Source organism: Elephas maximus, chromosome 3 (genome assembly GCF_024166365.1).
Source record: "Elephas maximus indicus isolate mEleMax1 chromosome 3, mEleMax1 primary haplotype, whole genome shotgun sequence".
NCBI classification, from domain to species: Eukaryota; Metazoa; Chordata; class Mammalia; order Proboscidea; family Elephantidae; genus Elephas; species Elephas maximus.
This window is the reverse complement of record NC_064821.1, coordinates 1,560,561-1,572,609: the sequence shown is the minus strand read 5'-3', so window position 1 is coordinate 1,572,609 and position 12,049 is coordinate 1,560,561. Positions and strand designations below refer to the sequence as shown.

The following is a 12,049-nucleotide window of genomic DNA, read 5'->3' as shown; positions in this document are numbered from 1 at the left end:
GAGAAATGGCACGTGTTGCGTGTGTGTGTTGTGTGTGCGTGTGTTGCGTTGTTGCATGTGTGTTGCGTTGTTGCATGTGTGCATGTGTGAGTATTGCGTGTGTTGCATGTGTGTGCATGTTGTGTGTGTGTATGTGTGTTGTGTGCGCTGTGTTTCAGCCACCCCAGGAGGAGAAGGAGCATACAGGCCTGACCACTCTGTTCCCTGGGCAGAAGAGAAGGATCTCCCATCTTGCCAAGCAGGGGAGGGAGGTGAGGTCATCTGACTCATTGCCAATGGCGGCCGGTGGTAAGAAGGGAGGGGTTGGATGTGATTTGGAGGGGCCGGGCCCCCTACCCAGCCCTGCACCCATCTGCAGAAACAAGGGCCCAACGTGCCTTCTCGATGGGTTCTTTTGGGAAACCCGTATCTGGTGCTATCTTAGGAGAGATGAGATTGGCCCACTGCCTGTCCTCACAGTGCCAGGGGGCTGGGGGGTGCACAGCCCAGGGAAAACAGCCCCCCAGCCTGGACTGAGACCTCTGGGTCCCGATCCCCAGCACGCTGTATGGCTCTGGGGTTGCTGTGGGGTCAGTGAACTCTCACAGGAGAGGTGGGGAGCAGCGGGGTCCTGCTCAGTGTATTCAGGCACGACACCTTCCTTCCTGCCCTCCTCCTGCAGAAGCTGGAGTGGGGCCAATCGTACCAGTTGCCAGGGATCCCACCCTGCCCTATGTCAGGGCCAAGGGCATAGCCTGGGCAGGAAGACATCAGGAGCCGGAGGACCCCTGCCCCGTGGGCACCCAGGATGGAGCCGCCACATACCTGTGGGCCAAGGCTGCCTGCTGGTTCCTGCTGGGGCATCCTTGGCAGGCGCCTGCACCCTGGTCCCAGGGCTCCAGGGGCTCTCTATGTGCAGCTAGACCCCAGCGTTTCTGGTCCTCCAGGCAGAGCCCCCAAGGAGAGCCCCACCAGTGACCCCGGCCCGGCCCCTGACTGCCCAGGAGGTGTGCTACCGGCGTGCCCAGCAGGCCCAGAGGGAGTCGGCCAGCTGGCTCCAGGCCCCGCGGCCGGCTGAGAAGCTGTCCTCTGTGCACATCTCAGCGCCTGGAGAGAAGAGGAGGATCGCCCACGTACCCAACCCCCGCCTGGCTGCAGGTGCATCCCGGGCTGGGCCTGTCCTGGCCGGGGTGGGCCCTAGGGGCGCAGAGGGGAGTCCCAGCCCAGGCCCTGCTCTTCTCACTGCGGTGGCCTCGGTTCATCTGTGAGACAGAGTAGGGGACCTCCCCTGCCCGGTCACAGTGGAGGCCTGGTGTTGCCCCACCCCTCCTGGCTGTGGGCATCAAGGGTGCTGTTTCCTCCCCAGTCCTGCTTTTGTATCAGGCTTCCTTGGAGTGTGACCCCGGGTGGCCGTCCCGGCTGTCCCTGCTGCCCTTCTCTGTGTCCCTGCCTCCCCCACCCTGTTGGCCACCCCTCCCCCTCTGGCCCAGGCTCCTGCCTCCTGGGACATGGAGGGCACAGCCCAGGGACTCGGTCCCAGCTGGGATCAGGGCCTCAGGATGGTCTGGAGGTGGGCGTGGCAAGCCTTTCCCAGGTGTGGCATCCCACCTAGTAAGGTGTCAGTGGTGGGTATGGCTGTAGGAAGAGCTTGGTCTCTGATGGGCTCTAGCAGCTGACGTGTGTAAGAGACAGAAGGGATGGTGAGGTCTCTGGTGGCTCAGTGGTAGAACTCTCACTTTCACATGGGAGGCCCGGGTTTGATTCCTGGCCAGTGACCTCATGCTCATCCACCTCCCGTCTGTCACTGGAGGCTTGCGTGTTGCTGGGATGCTGAACACATCTCAGTGGAGCTTCCAGACTAAGATGGACTAGGAAGAAGGGCCTGGTGATGGACCTCAGAAAATCAGCCAGTGAGTTGCAGCAGCCAGATCCACGACTGATCACAGGGATGGCGCAGGACCGGGCAGTGTTTCGTTCGGTTGTGCGTGGGGTCGCCACGAGTCTAGGGCAGACTCAACGGCAGCTAACAATGACAATGGGGGTAGAGGGTGGGGACCGTGTTTCTTCTAGTCTGAAGGGCATGTTTTATCCCTGCCCTTGACCTTGTCTGGAAGTTGGTGCCTTCTCTGTTGTCAGGCTAGGTGGCTTGTCAGTGTGTCCGAGGCTCTGTTTTCCTGAAATATTCTGTGGAGGCACAAGAAACTGTGAGGGGAGGCATGTCACCTAAGCGGGAACTCAGGGGCCTCATTAGCATGCAGAGTCTGGGGCCATGGTCTTAGCGAGGAGGGCCAGCAAGGACAGCAAGTCCCGCCACCTCCCGGGGGAGCTTCCCGCTGCTGTCTCAAAGACCAACCTTGAGTAACTCCCATGCCCTCAGTGCCCCTAGAGCCTGGCCTGGTGGCCAGCAATGTGCCCTTTGGTGTCCCAGCAGTCACCCTCTTTTCCCCTGGGGGTGAGAGCCTTTAGAAAAGACTCTGCAGGGACCCCTGACTGCGTTCCCGCCTCCCCTTCCCCATAACGGCTGAGCTACAGCCCCAAAGCCAGAGTCGCAGGGGGTCAGCAGTGATGGCTTTGGCATGGGGAAGAGGAGTGGCCCAGAATCAAGTTGACCTTGAGACGTGTGTGTGCGTCAAAGTCCTGACCTCCTGCTCTAGTATGGAGTCGACCCCGAGACACGTGTGTGTGCGTTACAGTCCTGACCTCCTACTCTAGTATGGAGTCGACCCTGAGACACGCGTGTGTGCGTTACAGTCATGATCTCCTGCTCTAGTATGGAGTTGAGCCCGAGACACGTGTGTGTGCATTACAGTCATGATCTGCTCCAGTATGGAGTCGACCCTGAGACACGCGTGTGTGCGTTACAGTCCTGACCTCCCGCTCTAGTATTGAGTCAACCCTGAGACACGTGTGTGTGCGTTGCAGTCCTGACCTCCCGCTCTAGGATCTAGTCAATCCTGAGACACGTGTATGTGCGTTACAGTCCTGACCTCCTGCTCTAGTATGGAGTCGACCCTGAGACACATGTGTGTGCGTTACAGTCATGATCTCCTGCTCCAGTATGGAGTCGACCCTGAGACACGCATGTGTGCGTTACAGTCCTGACCTCCCGCTCTAGTATTGAGTCAACCCTGAGACACGTGTGTGTGTGTTGCAGTCCTGACCTCCCGCTCTAGGACTTAGTCAATCCTGAGACACGTGTATGTGCATTACAGTGCTGACCTCCTGCTCCAGTATGGAGTCGACCCTGAGACACGTGTGTGTGCGTTACAGTCCTCACCCCCTGCTCTGGTATGGAGTCGACCCTGAGACACGTGTGTGTGCGTTACAGTCCTGACCTCATGCTCTAGTATGGAGTCGACCCTGAGACACGTGTGTGTGCGTTACAGTCCTGACCTCCTGCTCTAGTATGGAGTCGACCCTGAGACGTGTGTACGCATACAGTCCTGATCTCTCACTCTAGAGTCTAGTCGACTCAGACATACGTGCGTGTGCGTACAGTCCAGCGAGGTGGCTGCAGCTGCGTATCTGTCAGGTGCTCCTAGTGACCCTGAGCATGACTCTGGCTGCAGACCTTGGTTGTGAGCATTTGAGCTGCAAAGGCCAGCTCCACCAGAGTGCTGGTGCCAAGTCCAGTGTGTCATGTGAATGTTCCTTTCTATGCGGACCTCCAAGGGCTGCATGAAAACTCTGACTGCACTCAGATCTCCTTCCCATATGGTCAAGCAGGTAATCCATGACAGGGACTGTGCATCTCTAGGCCAGGACAGGCTTGGTGTGACAAGGCTGGGCAGAGCTGGCACTGTGGGGGCCACCATCAGGGGCGACATGTCCTCTGTGGTTCGCACGTGGGCCCAAAGCTCACCAGGGCAGCAAGTGCGCGGTGGCCTGTGGCCCCGTGGTCGCTGGCCCGGGCTGCCCCCTAGGGGGCCAGACGGTTTGGGAAGAGATGGGCCCGAGGCCAGAAAGGGATGTCCAGCTCTCTGAGCATCTGTCTCTTCACCAGCACCCAAGTTCACACCTGATCAGACCCCCAGACACATACACACAGGGGCCTCGCCTCAGAAACAGCCCCCAGCCCTGCCCCCACAGGCAGAGACTATGTACTTTGTGACCTCATCGGTGGGTAGGGCAGAACATAGAGGCCGGCACTGGTCACAATGACCAGGGATGGGCTGTCCATACCCTCGGGTCCTCTGCCCAGGAGCCAGGGCCTTTCCTCCCTTGGATGTCAATGCCTCGGAGCCGGGGGCCTGACCATGCAGCAGCTCGACACAGCCCACGCCACCCTCCACATCACCCCGTTGGCGGCCCCGGTGCCTGACCCAGCCCCCCGCTGCTGACCGTCATCCCCGCTCGATGGACTTGCCCGCACGCAGATAGAGCCCAATGTCCTTTCCCAGCCCAAGCTGCAAGCTGCGGCCCCCGGCCCTCTGCTGTGAGATGCACGTGCTGCTGGCCCTGAGCGACCACAGCTACCTGGTGCTCCGCAGCTCGGTCATGGGCCTGCTTGCTGCCTGCCCTCACACCCCCGGCCCCCCGCCAGCCCCTACAGGTGCCAAGCGGACCCTGGCGGCCAGCAGCAGCCAGCCCTCCCACGGCCCTGAGCCTGGCAGGCAGCCCCTGAAGACACGCACGCTGGCAGGGATGGCCTCCAAGACCACCTCCACCGCCACCCCCAAGCGGGTTGCCCACAGTCCATCGCTGCAGGTGACATGGTGGGATCCGGCCCGGGATGGGGGGCCTCGGTCTCCATCCCCTCCATTCACCTTGTTTACTGGCTGTGCTTCCCTTTAGAGTTTAAAGAAGCCCATTATCCCCAAAGAGTTTGGGGCCAAAGTCCCCACAGCCATCCGGCAGCGGTACCTTAACCTGTTTATCGAGGAGTGTCTCAAGTTCTGTGCTTCCAACCAGGAAGCCATCGAGAAGGTACAGGGCCGGGGGGTTGGGCCAGGAGCCAGGCAGGTCCTCGCCCCTCCCCAGTCTCCAGGTTTGCGTGACGATCAGTCTCAGCTGGGTGGTACAGATGGTGAATGTGCCAGGCTGCCAACTGAAAGGTGGGAGGTTTAAGTCCATCCAGAGGAGCCTTGGAAGAAAGGCCTCAAGATCCACTTCTGAAAAATCAGCCATCGAAAATCCTGTGGAGCACAGTTCTGCTCTGACACGTGGGGGCGCCAGGAGTCAGAGTTGACTCCACAGCTGTTTGAAGGGGGCTGTCTGGGAAAGGTGCAGGACCCCCCAGCCCCCAAGCCCAGCACCTCCCAGGTCCCATTGCCACTTGCTTCCGGGGTCCCTGGTGTGGTGCCAGGACTGAGCGCCACGTGCCGGCGTGCCTGTCCACAGGCACTGACCGAGGAGAAGGTGGCCTACGACCGTAGCCCCAGCAAGAACATCTACCTGAATGTCGCCGTCAACACCCTCAAGAAGCTGCGGGGCCTGGTCCCCAGCACCACACCTGGTCTCAGCAGTGAGTCTGGGGCAGTGGGAACAGAGAGCTAGAAGGTGCGGGCTGTGCTTGGGGTACTGGGGTGGCCTTCACAGAGCCTCAGACAGCCGACAAGAACTTAAGGCCGATGTCAGGGAGGCCCCTGGAGCAGCCCTCCCCATTAGCCACCCGTCCAAGCAGAGAAGCTTTTTCAGGCCTTGGTCCCCCACTAATGGAGCCCCCAGGCCCTTCACAGCTGGGGGGCTGTGCAGAGAGAGCACACTCCTTAGCTCTCTTGAGGTGCATTAAGCACTCAGTGGGCGCCTGGCCCGCCACCTCGCTGCCGTCCCCTTCATTAGCTCTGCGCCCATGCTCAAGGGGCTGGCAGGCTCTGCGCAGACCAGCACTGAGGTCTCACTGTCTTCTCCCCACCCATTCGCACATTTCAGGGGGTGGGGGGAAGCTCTCACCATGGGGAGCGTGGGGCCTCCAGACCGAGGAAGGGCCAGGCGCACCACAGAGTTCAGGGTGGGGGCCTGCAGGGTTCTCCCCACACAGTACTCATCGCACATGAAGGTTTTCCTCCCCTTGTCTGGGCTGTGGGGAACCTTCCAGAAGTGCGGAGCTGGGGGGGTCGCCAAGGGGACAAGGCCTGAGGGGCGGGGGTAGCGGGGCATCTGGTCAGCTGAGTTTACTCTGCTCTCCACGCCCCCCTCCTTGCAGAAACCAGCAGCCGGCGGCTGGTGTCCCACGAGGTGGTTCTGGGTGGCAGGTTGGCCGCCAAGACCAGCTTCTCTCTCAGCCGGCCAAGCAGCCCCCGGGTGGAAGACCTGAAAGGTGAGCCCACCCTTCTGCTCAGCCCCACAGCATGGCCTCTTGAAGACAGGCTGTCCCACCCCTGCTTCTTGGAAGCGGGTGCCCTCTGCGTTGCCCCATGACGGCCGGCCCTTTGGGTGTCCATCCGCAGGGGCCGCGCTGTACAGCCGCCTCAAGGAGTACCTGCTCACTGAGGATCAACTCAAGGACAATGGCTATCCCTTCCCCCACCCTGAGCGGCCTGGCGGAGCTGTCATCTTCACAGCTGAGGAGAAGAAGCCCAAGGATGGTGAGCGGCCGCCTCCGCATGTTACCTGTGCCTTGATGGGGTGGGGGCAGGAAGGGGGCTCCAGGTGGAGGGAACAGCACGGGGCGGGGGGATAGTCCAACCCCGCACCCCCTCCTGTCTGAGGCTCTGACCCCACAGCCACTCCCACCTGAGGCTCTGACTCCACACCCCCTCCCGTCTGTCCGTCTGTTGGTTCACCGTCTGTCCGTTCTGCCCGCAGCCTCCTGCAGGATCTGCTGTCGCTGCGGGGCCGAGTACCTTGTGTCCTCCTCAGGCCGCTGCGTGCGCGCTGAGGAGTGCTGCTACCACTGGGGGCGGCTCCGGCGGAACCGAGGTGAGCCAGCCCAGCTTGTGGGGGGCAGGCGGGGGACCAGTGGTCCTCAGTCCCCTGCTTCCCTCTGTGATCCCACTCCATGCCCCCATTTTCTGTTCTCTCGAGACCCCCTTTTCTCTTTTGTCCCCCTTTGTTCTTTTATCACAAAAGTAACACAAGTCCCTCCCGCCGTGCCGTGGGCATGGCAGGTAAAAGGGAGGTTTCCCCGACACCCTCAGGGACCTGTGTGTACCCTGCTTCTGCATGGTCTGTCCCATTCTGCATGACTGTTTCATTTGACGCCCGATGCGGCCGGGCCCCATCTGTGCCACAGTTCTCGGTCCCGTGTCCAGCATACCAAGGACACTGCCCGGACCCTGGGGTGGGGACCTGGAATCCCTGCCCCGGCCTGTCCTTGGCGCAAATCTGCCGGGGTCTTGGGGCTGCATGCGTTGGGGCCTGCAGTGGGATCAGCAGGTGTCCTGTCCCAAGCCCTCACCCCAGGAAAGGGCCCAAGGCCACCCCTCAACCAGTGCCAGGGTCCCCTCTGCTGGAAGTGGGGGTCATCATCTCCAAGTGGGTGGTGTTAGAGAACAGAAACTTATTCTCTACTCTGGAGGCTAGAAGTCTCAAGTCAGAGCTACCACGGCCCTCGGTCGTCATGCGCTCCTTATAGATGTGTCTGCCTCCCTGATCACGGGCGCCCATCTACCCTGCCCCACGTGTCACCTCTCTGGTCACGTGGCGCCCGTCTACCCTGCCCCACATGTCACCTCCTTGGTCACCAGCACCCATCTACCCTGCCCCACATGTCACCTCCCTGGTCACGTGGCACCTGTATACCCTGCCCCACATGTCACCTCCCTGGTCACCGGCACCCGTCTACCCTGCCCCATGTCACCTCCCTGGTCACCAGCACCCATCTACCCTGCCCCACATGTCACCTCCCTGGTCACGTGGCACCCGTCTACCCTGCCCCAGATGTCATCTCCCTGGTCACCGGCACCTGTCTACCCTGCCCCACATGTCACCTCCCTGGTCACGTGGCACCCGTCTACCCTGCCCCAGATGTCATCTCCCTGGTCACCGGCACCTGTCTACCCTGCCCCACATGTCACCTCCCTGGTCACGTGGCACCTGTCTACCCTGCCCCCACATCACCTCCCTGGTCACCAGCACCCCTCTACCCTGCCCCCATGTGTCACTTTTTATTAGGCTATGCTCAGAAGGGACAGATTAGGACCCACCGCACTCCATGGAACCACTTTGATAGCAAAAGAAAACCCATTTTCTAAGCAAATATTTAGAAAGCAAAGATTCCTAGTGGGGAGAGGAAGAGTGAAGGGGGTTCTGCTCGGGGGCAGCGAGGCTGTGCCCCTGGTGGTGGAACGACTTGGAAGAGGAGGTTGGGGATGGCAGCAGCGCACGAGGAATGCAGTCACTGCACTGTATGTGGAGAAATCGTCGGGTTGGTGTGTGTTTTGTTGTATGTATTTTTAGAATAAAGCGGGGAGAGAAAACCCCTATTTCCAAATAAGGTCACACTCCAGTGGAGGTCAGGACTGGGCAGATGTGGGGGACCCAGCTGAGTCCGTAGTGTGGATGGTCAGCATTTTCCCCTGATCATGTCTCCTTGCAGTGGCTGGTGGCTGGGAGACTCAGTACACGTGCTGCTCAGCTGCCGTCGGCTCCGTCGGCTGCCAGGTCGCAAAGGTGGGTCTCCTGGGGTTCCAGCACCCCTTCTCCTGCGTGGACCCCTGCCCTGGTCTTTTGTTCCAACTTCTCTTCTTCACTGGTCCCAGGCACGGGTGGCCAGCTCTTCCCGAGTTGTTCCCACAAGGAAGCCCCCGTTCCCGCACCCTCTCAGGAAACACCTGTCACACCCTGGGCTGAGCAGAGGCGTGTGGGCCGCCTGTGGGGAGGCGTATGGGGAGGTGTGTGGGCCGCCTGTGGGAAGGAGTGTGGGAAGGCGTGTGGGGAGGTGTGTGGGCCGCCTGTGGGGAGGAGTGTGGGGAGGCGTGTGGGGAGGTATGTGGGCCGCCCGTGGGGAGGTGTGTGGGGAGGCGTGCGGGCCACCTGTGGAGGAGGTGTGCGAGCCACCTGTGGGGAGGTGTGTGGGCCGCCTGTGGGGAGGTGTGTGGGGAGGCGTGTGGGGAGGTGTGTGGGCCGCCTGTGGGGAGGTGTGTGGGGAGGCGTGCGGGCCACCTGTGGGGAGGTGTGTGGGCCACCTGTGGGGAGGTGTGCGGGGAGGTGTGCGGGTCGCCTGTGGGAAGGTGTGTGGGGAGGTGTGCGGGGATGTGTGTGGGCCGCCTGTGGGGAGGAGTGCGGGCCGCCTGTGGGGAGGAGCGTGGGGAGGTGTGTGGGCCGCCTGTGGGGAGCAGCGTGGGGAGGTGTGTGGGCCGCCTGTGGGGAGGAGTGCGGGCCGCCTGTGGGGAGGTGTGTGGGCCGCCTGTGGGAAGGAGTGTGGGAGGGCGTGTGGGGAGGTGTGTGGGCCGCCTGTGGGGAGGAGTGGGGGGAGGCGTCCGAGCCACCTGTGGGGATGTGTGCGGGTTGCCTGTGGGAAGGTGTGTGGGGAGGTGTGAGGGGATGTGTGTGGGCCGCCTGTGGGGAGGAGTGCGGGCCGCCTGTGGGGAGGAGCGTGGGGAGGTGTGTGGGCCGCCTGTGGGGAGCAGCGTGGGGAGGTGTGTGGGCCGCCTGTGGGGAGGAGCGTGGGGAGGTGTGTGGGCCGCCTGTGGGGAACAGCGTGGGGAGGTGTGTGGGCCGCCTGTGGGGAGCAGCGTGGGGAGGTGTGTGGGCCGCCTGTGGGGAGCAGCGTGGGGACGTGTGTGGGCCGCCTGTAGGGAGGAGCTGAGCCGCCTGTGGGGAGGTGTGTGGGGAGGCATGCGGGCCACCTGTGGGGAGGTGTGTGGGGAGGCGTGCGGGCCACCTGTGGGGAGGAGTGTGGGGAGGCATGTGGGGAGGCGTGCAGGCCCACAGCCTGTGGGGAGGCGTGTGGGCTGCCTGTGGGGAGGAGCCTGGCCCCTTGAGCTTCTTTTTCTCATCTTGACAGTGTGGCTGATGGTTGACCTGTCTTTGTTTTTAGTCCCTGTCTCCACCACATAGACCACTGGGGAAACTGAGGCAGGGAGGGAGGTGTACCCAGGAGCCCCAGCTGGGGGAGGCGCAGCAGGGCTACCAGCTGTGGGCAGCCGAGGGCTCAGCAGGACGAGGTCAGGGACCTCAGGTATTCCTCCCCAGGCCAGAGGGCAGGCAGTGCAGGCCTCTCTCCTCAGGGAGCCCTGGCTGAGGTGGCTCTGGGGGCCTCCTGAGTACATGCTAGAGACCCAGTGGGGCTCCCAGGACCTCAGGACGCAGCGTGAGGGGCTTGTGGTCCCCAGGCAGCCCTGCAGTGAGCCAGGCCCCAGGAGAGGGCTATGAGTTTATGTTTGAGCTCTATGGTGGTGAGGAACCTGATCCCTTGAGCACCACCAGTGTCCAGGGCACCCTTTAGTTTTCTAAAGTATTTGGATTGAGCACCTATACCAGCAGCTCCTGGGTCGGGGGTTGGTGTTGGCTCCCCAGGCAAGTGTGTGTGTGGAAGCTGGCCCCCAGGAGGAGGATCCCAGGACTAGGGGGCTGGGGGAGGGGTGGGAGAGGACTGAAGCAGCCTGGCCCAGGTGGCTCACTGCTGGCGTGAACCCTCAGGACCCTTGGGAGGTGGGAGGGTTGTCTCCCCTGCCCAAGTCTTTACCTGTCCCTGGGCATGGCCCTGCTCTTCGAGATCCTTCTGGCAGCTCCTGGGGAAGGGCAGGGAGCTTGACGGGCACAGGGGTGGTTGTGTTTCAGCCCGTTTGCCTGCAGGCGGCTCTCCCTCAGGAGCTTGTCTTTGGTGGGATGAGTAAGGCTCCGTCCCATGTCCTAGTCGGCTGCAGCCTCTATTAGGCAGCCCCACCAAGAGCGCACGGACAACAGCCACCAGAGGCGTCCCTTGGCCCAGGCCCCTGACCCTACTCTCCTTCCTCACCTACACCTTCACTCTTCTTCTCCACCTTGTCCCAACCCCGCCTCATCATTGTCTTCTCCATCTCACCCCACCCTCATCCCCTCACCATCTTCTCCATCTCATCCCGCTCTCACCCCGTCACCATTATCTCCATCTCACTCTCTCACCATCTTCTCCTTTTCACCCCTTCCTCAACCCTCATCATCTTCTCCATCTCACCCCGCCCTCACCCCTACCCCTCACCATCTTCTCCCTCTCACCCCACTCCCACCCTCTCAGTCTTCTTCATCTCACCCCACCCCCACCCCTCACCATCTTCTCTGTCCCCACCCCCAGCAACACGTGCAGGATGGCCGGAAGGAAAACCTTGAAGGGTTCGTGAAGACCTTTGAAAAAGAGCATCCGGAAGACGCTCACCCAGGAGTCTATGCCCTCGACTGTGAGATGGTGAGTACATGTGGTCCCAGAACTTGTCCTGTGATTTGGGAAGGCTTTGGCCTCCGGAGCCCCTCCTGGGCCCCAGCCTGGCCAGTCCCCCACCCCCCAGTAAGTGACAAGAGCAGTGAATTAAGTATCTGTGGCCCCTGTGGATTGAAGGCAGCTTGCTGCTCTGCAGGGCTGACGCAGCAACTCCACGTAAGAGTGGAGCCACTGCAGAAGCCCAGCCACGAAGAAGGGTCTTGGGATAAAGAGCAGAGGAAGAGCTGGGAACAAGAGGCCAGTCCCAGCCTTCTTCATGGGGGGGTTGTCTGTAGTTCAGCCCTGAGCGTATCACACAGTGTGGCTGGCGTCTGCCCGGAAAGGCTGTTCTCCGGCCGGTGAGCAGGCGCTTCTTTCGTGTGGGATTTTGCCTCTCTAACAAACGCCATGCACAGTTTACGAGACGTAGAGCAGGTTAGCAGGATCTGCATGTACAGCAGGGCCCCTTTGCACTTGGGGGCGGTCGGGTGCAGGGAGAGGAATGCTGGCTTTGGAGAGGACGTTCCTGGGGTCCAACCCCACCCTGCCTCTCCTAAGAAGCCCTGCAGGGTTTTTGGTAGCAACAGCGGCTTTGTTGTGAACCAGAACTCATGGTGTAGTGCTGGCAAAGGGAGGAAGACCTGTCGCCAGGGGAGGCCCTCCTGCCGGCTGACGGGCAGGTACACGGTCAGCTCTCAGGATCCACGGGGGCGGCCAGCCCAGTGTGTCTGAGGCCAGCTCCCCCCAGGCCTGAGTGGCAGGACCTGACCGGTTTCCATCCCTCTGGTG

At 61.7% G+C, this 12,049-nt stretch overlaps 1 protein-coding gene across 3 annotated transcripts in view; it reads left to right on the top strand.

The window, feature by feature from the left end:
• The window catches only part of REXO1 (RNA exonuclease 1 homolog), a 36,077-nt gene that overhangs the window by 22,678 nt on the left and 1,350 nt on the right, over positions 1–12,049 (top strand). For 2 of the 3 annotated variants that reach the window (XM_049876201.1, XM_049876199.1), the window contains exons 3-12: positions 159–251; positions 927–1,137; positions 4,523–4,686; positions 4,774–4,905; positions 5,320–5,443; positions 6,125–6,238; positions 6,369–6,506; positions 6,727–6,840; positions 8,459–8,532; positions 11,138–11,248. In XM_049876201.1, coding sequence (XP_049732158.1) covers positions 159–251; positions 927–1,137; positions 4,523–4,686; positions 4,774–4,905; positions 5,320–5,443; positions 6,125–6,238; positions 6,369–6,506; positions 6,727–6,840; positions 8,459–8,532; positions 11,138–11,248 — 1,275 coding nt within the window. The remainder of the gene's footprint in view (positions 1–158; positions 252–926; positions 1,138–4,522; positions 4,687–4,773; positions 4,906–5,319; positions 5,444–6,124; positions 6,239–6,368; positions 6,507–6,726; positions 6,841–8,458; positions 8,533–11,137; positions 11,249–12,049) is intronic. The other variant, XM_049876200.1, reaches the window with a different exon arrangement.